This window comes from Micromys minutus (genome assembly GCF_963924665.1).
Source record: "Micromys minutus genome assembly, chromosome: X".
Lineage (NCBI taxonomy): Eukaryota > Metazoa > Chordata > Mammalia > Rodentia > Muridae > Micromys > Micromys minutus.
Genome location: NC_137970.1, coordinates 19,160,406 through 19,174,216, shown reverse-complemented (window position 1 = coordinate 19,174,216; position 13,811 = coordinate 19,160,406). Strand labels below are relative to the sequence as shown.

The 13,811-nt window shown below is 36.0% G+C and overlaps 1 protein-coding gene across 12 annotated transcripts in view; it reads right to left on the bottom strand.

The window, feature by feature from the left end:
* The window catches only part of HUWE1 (HECT, UBA and WWE domain containing E3 ubiquitin protein ligase 1), a 127,375-nt gene that overhangs the window by 100,772 nt on the left and 12,792 nt on the right, over positions 1–13,811 (bottom strand). For 11 of the 12 annotated variants that reach the window (XM_080910429.1, XM_080910436.1, XM_080910439.1 and 8 more), the window contains one exon: positions 1,110–1,178. In XM_080910429.1, coding sequence (XP_080766555.1) covers positions 1,110–1,154 — 45 coding nt within the window. In that variant the 5' untranslated portion in view covers positions 1,155–1,178. Of the gene's footprint in view, positions 1–85; positions 194–1,109; positions 1,179–13,811 lie in introns of all 12 variants that reach the window. The other variant, XM_080910431.1, reaches the window with a different exon arrangement.

Here is a 13,811-nt window from a genome sequence, read left to right as displayed (position 1 = left end):
GCCAAATGGCACATACAAAGGTACTCAACATCACTAATAATCAGGGAAATGCAAATCAAAATCATAATGAGATATTACCTCATACCTGTTAGAATGGCTATTGTCATGTGTCCTTTTATTTTGGATATGGTATTTTACATTTCCATTTTGGTATTTTGTCCTTTGCTTTAATGCTTGGAAGGGCAATCCCCACCTAAGACAAGGTAAACATTCACCTGTATGTTCTACTTCTCCTATAATTTCTTTTAAAAATATCTGACTTTTGACGACTTATCTACAATTTATTTCAGTAAAACAGTCCCCCACACCATCCCACCCAAATAAAAAATAATTGTCTTGGCACATTTTATTGACTAATACTGTTCTTTCCAACAAAATTTAATCCCTATTAGTTCTTATGCATACTAGATTGCCCTGATTTTCAATTCTCAAATAAATTATTACACTAATGGCACTTTGTTTTTAAAAATCTGAATTCGTTAAGACTTTATTCTTTGTTTTCAAATGATATAATAGTCATCAAAATGTATAGATACCAAAACACATCAAAAACAAAATAAAATAAAAACTTATAATAACAGTATTAATATGTTCAACATATGGTATTTAGTAAAACACTGATATTCCAATATCAAAATACAAAATAAAAGATAGAAGACAAATAAAATTCAATGAACTTACCATTTCTTGTTCTCAAAACAAAACAAAAAACCCTAGGTTCTAATAGCTATACTCAATTTTGATTTTACATTTGTTTTTCACTATCATACTGTCTTTCAATGCTTAAAACTGTAAGTCTGAGAGTCCCTTTCAGAGACCAAATATCTACAAAGTACTGTTCACTATTCATTTTTCCACTGGTCATTTAGCTACTAACTTTTAATGGCAAGGTAGTATTTTATTTTCCTTTGTGGAACCCAAGACCTCATGCATGCTAGGCAAGCACTCTACAACAGAGCTAATTCCTCCTACTTTCACAAATTGTTTGTTATAGTAACACTTTGCATTAATTGAACATATTTATTTGGAAGATCAGAACTGCTGAACTGGTCACAATGATTTTTTTTCCTGAAATAAAGAAAATGCACAAATCAAATTTGGATACTCACAGCCTCAGTAGGTGTCTTTTTCAGTTTAGTCCTGTCTACTTTCATGTTTACAGTTTTCTGCTTTAAGATCTGCAAAGAAAACCCCCAAAGTAATGAGAACATAAAGTTTCAGGTGATCTACAGCTCAACAATCTTAGAGCTACAAATACTGTACAGAGTTTAGACGATACCTAGTTTAACACTAGAGTTATGTTGAATCACTGGTATGGCTATAAGACAGAAAATGGCAGAGTATCTTTAGATAAAACTAACCAACAATCTCTGTTACAATAAAACAAAAATCAAATTAAGCCAAAACAAAAAAGCACTTTTTCCTCTTCTAAGAATTTCAAATCTTTTATTGACATGGTTAATTAATCCCAGATTTTGGGATACCTTAGGATGGAAAAAACTCTATTTATGGGAAATTTCTGGAATTTTAGCATCATTAATCTATATTGCATGAATAAGTACAAAAGTGAAAGCTCAGAAAGTACCAAAAGCCAAGTGAAATATTTAATTTTTTTTATTCAAATCTATCTTACGTGTGTGTTTTGCTCACATGTATGTATATACATCATAGAGGCCTAAGGCCCAAAAAGACCAGAAGCCAGTGGATCCCCTCCCTGGAACTAGAGTTAAGGATGGCTGTGAGCTACCATATAGGTTCTATGAAAAAGTGGTCTTAACTGTTTTTATTTAGCTCTAGGATTAGTTTTTAAATTGACTATATACAACTGCTAAAAAATATGGTAGACAATTACATAAAAGTAAAAAGGTTATAACAGAAAATAGAAATCTACTGAATCAGGCATTTTGGTTCACACCTGTAACTCCAGACTAAAGTAGAAGGATCAATGAAAATTCATGGGTAGGTTGGGCAACAGAGCTATCTCAAAAACAAGCATCTAAATATAAATCTAGTTCTAAAAGAAAATACTCTAGAAAGGTTAACAAATAAAATACTTAATAATGCCTACTTCTGACTGCCTAAAGTCTGTAGGACATTTTCTTAACAATTGATGTGGGAAGGCCCAGCACACTGTGAATGGTGACATCCCTTGGAGTGTACAAGAAAGGAGGATGAGAAGGGCACAAAGAGCCAGCCAGTAAATTCTCTCCATGTTCTCTCTGGTTCATTTTATGACTCTAGATTCCTGTTTGGGTTCCTTCCCTGACTCCATTTAACAATATTGTAAAATGTGGAAGCATTAATCCAAATAACACCCCTCCCACGCTGCAGTGTTAATTCATGGCTAAACACAAGGATTATTATCTGATGGCTTCAGCAATGTACCTTTTAGCAGGAAGATAATTGTGTCTTAACAAAGGCAATTCTTATCGTTTTTAAAATTAGGAAACAATGTGCAACACACTACTAAATATGCCCTGACGGTTTAACACAATCATTTTAGTAAGACCAAGTAATTTGGAAGTCCCCAAAATAGGTAACAGCCTAATCAGACCCATGTGATGCCTGTAACATTTAATAGCAGGTAAGTCCTTAAAAGATACACTGATCAAAGTTTGGTAAGAAATCAACATTTCTACTATCAAAGAGGACACATGCACAGTGGTAGAGGTAGATTTCAGGCTCTTCAGAAAAATCTGGTGGAACTACATAAAGTAATCAACCATGAATACATACATTATCTAGGTAGCTTCTATCCAATTATCTGTTTCGCTTACATCTATTCAATCAATGAGTATTCAGGAAGTGTCAGTAAAAATATTCAGAATGTTCTAAAGTATTTTATTTTGTTTTAATGGACACACAGTATTTAAATATTTATGAGGCCATGTTATTTTTTGACACACATATAAATCAAGGTTAGCAGCATACCAGCTCTTCAAATACTTACCACCCAAAACATTTAGTTCTAGATAGTATTTGAACACTAAGCAGCATTCTTCTATAATTAATATTTAGGAATATGTAACTACAAATTCCCTTTTTAAATTACCCCATCATCTAACACAATTGAACAAGATCAACAACTTCAAGATAAGGCCAACTAGATTCTGACAAAATTTTAACCATGGAGTAGACACCAGATTGCATTACTGGAGATAGTTATTTGTAGGAAAGCAATTGAATTGCTTCTGTCTGCTATGGAAAGTAACAATCAGCCCCAACATTAAACATCAAGTATTAGGCACATAGTGGTGCATGCATTCCCTTTAGAATAAATGAGGGAAAAACTCAAATGTGTGTTCATCACTTTTATTCAAAGACAATGTTGAAAGTTCTATCCCTTCATAGTATAACACACAAAGGAAAGTTAACAGGCATACAGGCCACAAAAGAATATAACTCTCCCTGTCTCTAGACAAGTATTATCTACATTTAAAAAAAAAAAAAAAAAAAAAAAACCCTACACTTAGAAAACACCTCCCAGAGTGGCCAGGCAGATGATTTAGTGACAAAAGCACTTGCAGTATAAATAAGCACAAGAACACAAATCCAGCTCCCCTGAACCCAGGTAAATGTCTGTAACTAGTGATTGGGGCAGGTGAGGTGACTCACTGGCCAGTCAGTCTATGTAGAAAACCTCAGGTTGAATCAGAGACTCAGTATTAAAAAATATGATGGAGAACAATAGAGCAAGGCACTCAAAGCTGCACTCTGCTTCCACATATACACTGGCAAGTACTATACACAAGTGCTCATATCCTTAAGATTCATATCAAATCTCCTAAAGCTGACGTACAAGTTAACACTATTCCTACTCAAATCCCAGTAAGACTCTTGAGAGTAAACCTAACTATTCCACAGTGTGTATGGAAAAGCAAAGGAATGACAACAGCAGAAACAACTTGGAAAAATAAAACAGATCACTACTTTTGGCAGTTGACCCATTTACATAAAAAAATTTAGTTTTCTAGCACTACTCCATGTCAATCTGCTCTTTCCCATTCCTGCTAGAACCACTTATTCCCCAGCAAGACCACTCCTCCTTTCATTATTTTTGTTATGTGCCCCACTGAGTTGAAATTAAGAGCATTGTTGGGAGGTTATTTGCTGAAGCAAGAACAATTCAACAATGGTTAGACTACTGAATAAAAAAAAATGCCACCCCCAATAATCCTTAACTTGACAACAGACCAGGGGAAGGGGGTTTGTCTGGTCTCATGGGTATATCACTATTTTTAAGAGACTGATTATTGCTATGTAGGATCAGTCCCCCTGTAGTGATAGGATAACAAACATACAAGGTTCAATCAATCTAACCCTCTTGGGGTGGGGTAGGGTCAAACAGCAAGCATTTTATCCCAGCTATACCTTAGAAAATTGTTTGTGTGCTCATGTGCACCAGTGTTATGCATGTGGAGGTCAGAAAACAACTTTTCAGGATTTGGTTTCTTTCCTTCTACCATGTAGGGTTGAGGCAATGGATTCAGGTTGTGAGGCTGGTTCTCAGTTTTTTGTTTGGTTGGTTTTGAGTGATTTCTGTTGTTTTAAATGAGAATAAATCCCTGCTCTGGCTGTCCAGAAACCGACTATGTATACTAGGCTGACCTTGAACTCTGAAGACCTGCCTTCCCCTGTTTCTTAAATGATCGGTTTAAAGCATGCACCACACCTAGAGTATCAGCTACTAACTTTTCTAGCTTTTTGAAACAGGGTTTCTGTGTATCCTTGGATGTTCTGGAATTCTAGGTAGAAGAGGCTGTCCTTGAGAGATCCACCTATTTCTGCCTCCAGAGTGCTAGAACTAAAGGCTTAGTTATGCCACTACTTCTGGCAAGTCACTTTAAGCTAACATATTAAACTTTAAGCTAACAGATAAAAACTATGTTTTTATGGTCTCCAACATATTTTGAATTATACACAAATTGTAGAATTGCTAAAAGAGTTAATAACACTAGGTATTGCCTCACATACATTTTTCTGGATGTGGAGAAAATACCTAAAAATCTACTTTCAATAATTTTCATATATCCATTAACTATTGTTATCATGCTGTATAATGTTCTTGGAATTCATTCTTCCTACTTGAAATCTTGTATTCTTTGGCCAGAATTTCCTAAACTCCTAACAAATACTATTACTACCATCCTATACTTCCTGTATCATCTTACACAACATTAAGATAGTACACACACACACACACACACACACACACACACACAGAGTATTGACTAAGACTCAGACATGTGTATCAATAAAATAGACTAAAACTCCAGATATATGAATACACCCAAGTGGCATCAAGGAAGTATGGGAAGTATGTCAATTGAAGTTGTCATAACAAGAATTCATCCTTATACAAAGTGATAATCTATGACCCAAGTGTCCCAGCTCACATAAATTAATTCAAGGAACTAAAGAGATGGCTCAATAGATTATGCTGCTCATGCAGAAGACCCCAGTTCAATTCCAAGCACCCACTTCAGATGATGCATATAACTCCAGCCAAAAGAGACCCAAGTCCTCTTTCGGATGCCACAGGAACCTGCACTCACATACACATAATTAATTGCACATATGCACACATCCAGATAATTGACTTTTAAAAATTAACTCAAAATGTTCCTTCCACAGCTAAACAGAAAATGTATATAAAAGCCTATTGAGAGAAAATAATTGCAAACCATGTATAGTACTTAGAATATATAAAAAATTCTCAAGGCTGCTTTGCTTGCCTCACCTTGAGGCTATATACTTCCTAGCTGCCCACCTTGGAAACCTGTCAGCCTCTGGCCCAGGACTCTACTCCCTGTTCTTGTAGCAGACTGCTTTGGAAACATCACCAAGTAACCCTCCCTTTGGCTTCCTGTTGGTGGAGTGCTTGTCTGGCATTCTGGGCTAGCCCTGAAGCAGGGTGTCCCAGGGGTCTATTAAGTGAACTACAAGTTCAGCCCTCTAACTCCAATGGGACCAAAGAAGACTGTATGATTGATTAGATAGGTCTCCATCCCCAGTAGCACCAAGGATCCCTGAGACTAAAGCTTTGGCTCCAGTGGTCTCAAAGGGCAATGTGGATCCTGGGTTTTGGGGCCAAATGTGAGAATTCATGGTGTAGAATGAAGAAACTGGCATTATAGAAGTAGATAAAAGGTATGTAAATAAGACATATAGAACTTCACATAGACATGACCAGAGAAGAAATTCCATGATACATCATATCATAGTCAGGATGTCAAAAATACAATGTGAATAAAAATATTAGAAGTAACATGAGGAAATTATCAACTTACACACAAAAGGCAGAAATATCAGACATATCCCAGACTTTTCGTCAGTAAACAGAAAAAAACACAAAATGAAGTAACGTCTTATCAAATTCTGAATAAGTAACTGTGAGCCAAGAATGTTATCCAGCAAAGCATATCGTTCAAGAAAATGAAGAAATAAGGATAGTTCAAAACAAACACAAAGTAGGACAATAAAAAAAAAAACAAAACAAGCTAGCACTTCGAAAAATTCCTAATGGAGTATTATACAAGAAGGTGGAACTACTTTGAGAACCCACAAAAGTGGGCAATGGATGAATTAAGTAGCTTGGGAAAACACCAACCATTTATATTTGGAGTCCCGAATTTCATAAATGAAACATCAAAAGGCATAAAAAGCACATAGGTCCAAGCACAATAATAGTGAGAAACTTCAATGCACCACCCATTTCTATAGGTCTTCTGAAATGAAAATGGACAAAAAAAACTTTAGATAGGATCAACTTAACACATACATTTAAAATATTCTACCAATATGCATCTTCTCAGCAGCACATGGAACCTCCAAAATTGGTATCATAGGGGGAAAAAGTGTCAACAAATGCAAAATAAAAATAAATCAGGCTAATTCCTTGTGTCCTATCAGATCCTAATTGAATAATGCAAAATTCAACAAGGGAAACTACAAAAATATTTGGGACCTAAATGATAACATTTTTGAAGTAACAGTAAGCTATCAAGAAATTGAGAGAAAAATTCCCAAAGACACACACAATTGAGAACCTACTAGAACCTCCCTCCCTTCTGAGACATAGCCAAGGCAGTCAGTCTTAAGAGGAAAATTTACAATACTCATAATAAAAAGTGAGAGATGGCTGGGGGGGGGGGGGATCAAGTGTAGGAGAGCTGGCCAGAGAGGGCCAGCAGAGTGAAAGGAAATGGAAGGGGGGGACCATCTCTAGGATATGCCAGAGACCAGGAACCGGGTAGGCTCCAGGGAGTCTACTGAGGATGACTCAGACTCCTAGAAGTGAGGGACATGGAGCCTGAAGTGGCTATCTCCTGTAGCCAGGCAGGACTCCCAGTGGAGCAATAGTCACTAACCTACCCAGAAAACTTTCAGCCCAAAATTTATCCTGTCTACAAGAAATGTAGGCCCTGGGCTGGAGAGGTGGCTCAGTGGTTAAGAGCACTGACTGCTCTTCCAGAGCTCCTGAGTTCAAATCCTGGCAACCAAATGGTAGCTCATAACCCTCTGTAATGAGATCTGATGCCCTCTTCTGTGTCCTATCAGATCTGAAGACAGCTACCGTGTACTTATATATAATAAATCTTTTTTTAAAAAGTACAGGCTGGGATGGAGCAGGAACACAGGGAATGGCCAACCAATGATGGGCCCCACTTGAAACTCATCCTACAAGCACTAATCCCAGACGCTATTATACTCTTATTATCTTTGGAGACAGGAGCCTATCATAACTGTCCTCTGAGATCCTCCACCCAGCAGCTGACAGAAACTGATGCAGAGACCCACAGCCAAACATTGGATGAAACTAGGGGAGTCTTGTAGAAGAGTTGCAGGACGGACTAAAGGACCCATAGGGGATGGGAACTCCACAGGAAGACCAACATTCAACTAACTTGGACCCTTGGGGTCTCCCAGAGACTGAACCACCAACCAAAGAGCATACGAGGGCTGAACCTAGGCCCTACATACATATTTAGCAAATATACAGCTTGATCTTATCTATCTAAAAAATGTAAAATAATACATCTTCAAGAGTTGGTTTTAGTGATGATGTTTCAGATAATAATCCAGGGTATCATCCAAGAAAGCAAAAAAAAAAAAAAAAAGAAAATTTAATGCATTCTCTTAAAAAAAAAAAAAACAGCTAGCACGAAGAAAATTATTTGCTAAAAGTATCAAGGTAGCTCAATGGTAAAGTGCTTGGTTCAATCCAAAGTAGTAGAAGATAGAAACAATTATTCAAAATACGCAAAGAATAGAAAGTCAACAAAAATAAACCAATAAATTTTTTAATAAATACATTACCAGAGAGGCTATACAGACAGAATATTAACTAATGAAAAGATGCTACACAGCAAGAGACTGATACTCAGCAGTGAGATTTTACTATGCCTGTTACAATAAACAAACCCAGAATACTGACAACAGAGTGTTAGCAAGGATGTAGAACAAGAATGCCCTTAGACTGCCTGGAAGATAGTTAAAATGGCTTTACAGAACTAAACATATTTGTAAACTGACCAAGTATTTGCATTCCTTGGTATTTGTTCAAAGGAGTTGAAAACTCATGTCAATATAAATACTAGCATACAACACTGCAGATTTATTTGCAACTGTCAAACTTTGGGGAAAACTATTGGGGTAAAGAGACTATAGTGTATCAAACAAAGGAATATTTAGTACTAAATGAGCTATCAATAGACATGGAGCGGGAGAGATGGCTCAGAAGTTAAGAGGACTGACTGCTCTTCCAGAGGTCCTGAGTTCAAATCCCAGCACCCACGTGGTGGCTCACAACCATCTGTAATGGGATCTGATGCCCTCTTCAGGTGCTGAAGAGACAATGTACTCATATACAAAAAATAAATAAATCTTTAAAAGAAAGATGTGAAAAGCCTGATCTACATAGTGATAAAGGCGGGAAAATTATTCCATGACAGATTAAATAAAGTCAAGCCCTCAAAATTTCTAATGTCAAGGGTAAATGTAAACTATAATCTTTGATGATTCATTAACTTTAACAAATATGCCATTTTAGTGAAGGAATCCTGATAAAATAAAATTATTTACATATGTGAGGACAAGGAGTTGTTACAAATTCTTTGAGACAGTGTTTCTCTACATGGCCATGACTATCCTAGAACTCAGAGACCTACATATATATCTCAAGTGCTGGAGGTAAAGATACATGCCTATTCTAAAAAATTAGTCACTTAAATTTTTTCCCAAAGTACCAAGTACCTTACCCACTAAGTGAAAAATATATAATGACCACTTCATTGTTATTTACCAAAAGCTGTAGATGAGATCACTGGTAAAATCTTCCTCAAAATAAGCATCTGGCTCAAATTAAAACTGTTTTGGACTATAGATCCTGTAATATTCAAGTACCTAGAACAACAGGTACTTGAATAACAGCTAATACAGAAAAGCAATTTATTGAAAGAGAATCTCTCACAGTTCAGAGAACTGACAGAAGCCTAGATCTACACTCTGAAAATGGTAGAATTAAAGGAAACCAGATAACCATGACCAAGGGTAGAACACAAAAGCAGTTTATTTGGGGTGCTTCTGCTACCAATACAAGACTTTAGATGTCTAAAAGGTACTGATGGTGGCAAAAAGACCTGCAAATCATTTCAGGTCACAAATTCTAAATATGAGCATCTGCTGCATGCTGCTCCCCGACACACCAGGAACCAAAATGAAAAAGTACAGATGGTCCCTAGGACCAGTGAACAGCTAGTCTGTTTTCTATCATCCAACTGCAAGAAATACAAATAGTTAAAAAAACAAATGAAAGATAGCAGTGTCCTTGAGATACCAATTAAAATTCTGAAGTTTTGTTCCCAGTTCAAAGCTACTGTTCCAACTTGGAAAATACTTACTTAGTGCTCACTATAAGTCAAACAATACCCTGTATTTAAAAAAAATGTTATGAGCATAAGTACACTGCCAGGCTGACAAGACATACTTAATGATTCTAAAAACAACTTGGTTTAAGGTTGGCATCTAACAATTCAAGTATTCTAAAGAATATACTTTGTAACATGTCAGAGACTATATTTATTATTATTTCACACACAAATATTCTTCCAGCCCAATTTGTCCCTATTACAGATAAAAAAAAATAAGGTCCAGAGGAAAAATCAGCACCTTGTTTGGTTAGCAAATTTTGAGAGATTAAATTTCAACTATTCTACACTGTCACAAATAAGAATGGAGAATGGATCCTATCTTAGAGGCCAAAAAAGAAAACTCCAGTACATAAAAACTCCCAACAAAAAGAAGCTAACTTTTAAAAACAAATTTCTGAAAATGTTTTGCTGCTTTTGTTGAGTAAGAATATAATTGTAAGTATCAAACAACCTCTCTCTTCAAGTGGTTCTTCTTAAATTTTGCTTGGGAAGATATAGAACTATTAAGAAAATGGATGAATTATTAACCACCTATAACCAATGCCACTACTTAAAATACTTTCATTTAACCATCTATTTTATCCATTATTCTTCCAACCTTCATTTACTTTATTGAAGTTTAACTATCATTACATCAAGAATAAATATGGACATCTAAAATACATGGAGTAGGGAGCTAGAGAGATGGGTCACTGAATAAAAGTGATTGTTACACTTTTATTCAGTGACATTTATTTTATTCCTGATACTCTGAGTTTTGTATTCCTGAACTCACAAAAAGCTAGGTGCAGTAATATTCCTATAATCCTAGCAGTTCTGTTCAGTGGGAGACAGAAAAAGAATTGCCTACTAGCTGGAATATTCAGTATAGTGGCAAAGAAGAGACTTTTTCTTAAATTTCTTTTTAATGTGGAAGATAATAGACTTCTGAAAGTTGTCCTCTGGTATACAAAGGTGTGCACACACATATACACAAACACATGTACAGTTATTAAGATAGCAAGCATAAGACCTGTGCAAGCTCAAACCAGACAAAATCCCAAAATGAAGAGTAGGATGTAGGCATGAAACTGTACCGTTGGGCTAGAGAGATGGCTCAGAGATTAAGAACACTGAATACTCTTCCAGGTCATGAGTTCAATTCCCAGCAACCACATGGTGGCTCACAACCATCTGTAATGGGATGATGCCCTCTTCTGGTGAGTCTGAAGGCAGCAATGGTGTACTCATATAAATAAAATAAATCTTAAAACAACAAACTTCCACCACTAACTGAAATACTATTGGCATTTGAGAGCTGCTGGGAGAGACAGGTTCCTTTAATGGTGGGTATTCCAGGATAGGTCCCACTCCCAAGAGTAGCTGGGCAACACAAATTAGAGTCAAAGAGCTTTAAAAAAAATTAGCTCAACATTGAGTGGGTAGGTAGGGTTAATGGTGGATCTGGAAATAAGGGAATATGATAATACATTGTATAAAACTGTCCAGGAATAAATAAAAATTACAGTATTGGAATTTGTCTCTAACTGGGTGTTGGTGACATACACCTTTAATCCCAGTATTCGGGAGGCAAAAGCAGGGAGTTCTGCAAGTTTGAGGCCAACCTGGTTTACAGAAAGTTCCAAGATAGCCAGGGCTATTTGAAGAAAGCTTACCTTGAAAAATTAAAAAGAATTTGCCTCTAGATGGCAGAAAAATACATGTTTGTTTATGCTTTATGTTTTCTGGATCCTTCCAATTTTTTTCTCTAAGTAATATCTAAGTAATTATTTTCATTACAAAAGATTAGTGGTTCCTGAGCCAAGTAACACGAACCAAATTTTAAAACAGTATTACTTAAGATAAATGCCTTAGATTGATTGCTTTGTGTGCCCAAACCTTGACACAGAGTACTTAATCTCTATTGGTATGTGAAAGGTACCATAAATAGACACAGAGACATATGGACAGACAAACACACAAAAGTGGTACTCAAGTTTCAACTGAAAACTGTAGTTGTTAACATTTAAACAAACAAAACTAGAACACTAAACTCCAATCCCATAAAACAATATACTAAATACATTTTGCCTTGTAGTGATTACTTTAACCTCTTGCCCTTCTCTAACCAGAAAATTTAGGTAGAAGTTGCACTCACCATTTCAGAATGCAACAAGGTGCACCTAAAAATAAATACCAGTGAAGAGAGAGTGAATTAAATTTAAAGAAGGGGAGAGGTATCTGGAGGGTTTAGAGAAAGGGGAAAGGAGGAATTTTGTAAACATAATCTCAAAAATTACAAAAAAAAAAAGTTTTAGAATTCATGACTAAACCAAACCAAACAAACAAAAGCACAAAACCCCAGCCTACTACTCACTACTGATTAGTTACAGGCATTACTGATTACCTGATTTGTTAAGAACTCAGCATGATTTTAAGCCTATCTGATCTTCATTCTAGTTAATATACAGCCAAAATTTTACTGTGACCAATTTACTAAGGCTGAAAAGTATCTACAAGCAGGGATACAGATGTTCAACAACTTAAAAGTTCAAACTACTAACTACTCCCACAACTACTCACTACAGGCACCAGTATCCCTATCCTCAGCTACACAAAATGACATGGGAGGATTGTTCAACTAAATCTATGACCAGTCCTTTCTGGTCTCCACAGGCACCACGCACAAACAAGTCACAAATATGACCACTATATAATAACTATAGCCAAGTTATTACCCTTAAATCTGGGCCCATAAAATGATCCTGATATGTCTACTAAGTTCTTTGTTCCAACTTTTCTGGTGGAATATGAAGAGGATTCTACTATTCAAAAGCTGCTGGTACAGCTATGAATCACTTAACAGGAAATATTTTGAAACATCCTAAAATGTCTACAAAGATTGTTACTCATTAATACAATCTTTCACCATCAGTAGGCATTATATTTTTCTCTATCTGTAATTCATTGCTGATCTCTACTACCAGCAAAAATAAACTAGTCTTGCACGATGTTTCAACACCAGATCTGGTGGCACATACCTGAAATTGCAGAAATCTTAATGTCTCCCTCCGCTACAGAATACGTTCCTGACAACTATACAGGGAGTTTCTGGGCTATATAAGGTATTTTCTCAAAACAAACCACGAACAGAAACTATTCTGTTAGATAGCACTTAAGTATAATTTTGTCTTCTAAAGGTAGAGATCTGTACTGCTTATGAAGCTAATCTTTACTTTTTTCATAGTAACAGAATTTTTAATTTTTTAATTCATTGTATTCTTCTCTCATATATTATTACATTCGACTGCAGATGACCCTCCTTCCTCGCCTCAGTTTCTCCCTTCACCTACCCTATAAACTGCTGTAACATTTTGCTCATTGCTCACACTGTTCATACTAGTTTCAGTGTGATTTATAAATCTCCTGCCAAGTTCTCCGTTTCTACTGCTTATCTTTATAAGCTACATTTTTTTTTTATTTTGTATAGTCTACATAGGAGTGTGGGTGAGTATGCCATGGTGCACATATGAACGTCAGACAACAAACTGCCAGAGTTGGTTCTCTCCATCCACCATGTGGATCCCTAGGATAGAACTCAAACTTGATAGCAATTGCCTTTAACCTGTTGAACCATCTTACCAGCACCCTATTGTTCATCTTTTGTATCTCCACTATGTGGAACTAATGAGTATGGCCTCAAAAAAACATGTGTTGCATAAATATTACTGCCCTCATTTATAGGATAAGGAAACTGACTCAATCTGCCCTAAGTGATATCATTACCTACTTATTTTACATAAACTATAATGGCCTCATCTTTACAGAGTACTCTATAATTACAATATCTTAAAATATTATGATTAACACATAATAACATATATAGTGATACTTAAAGGG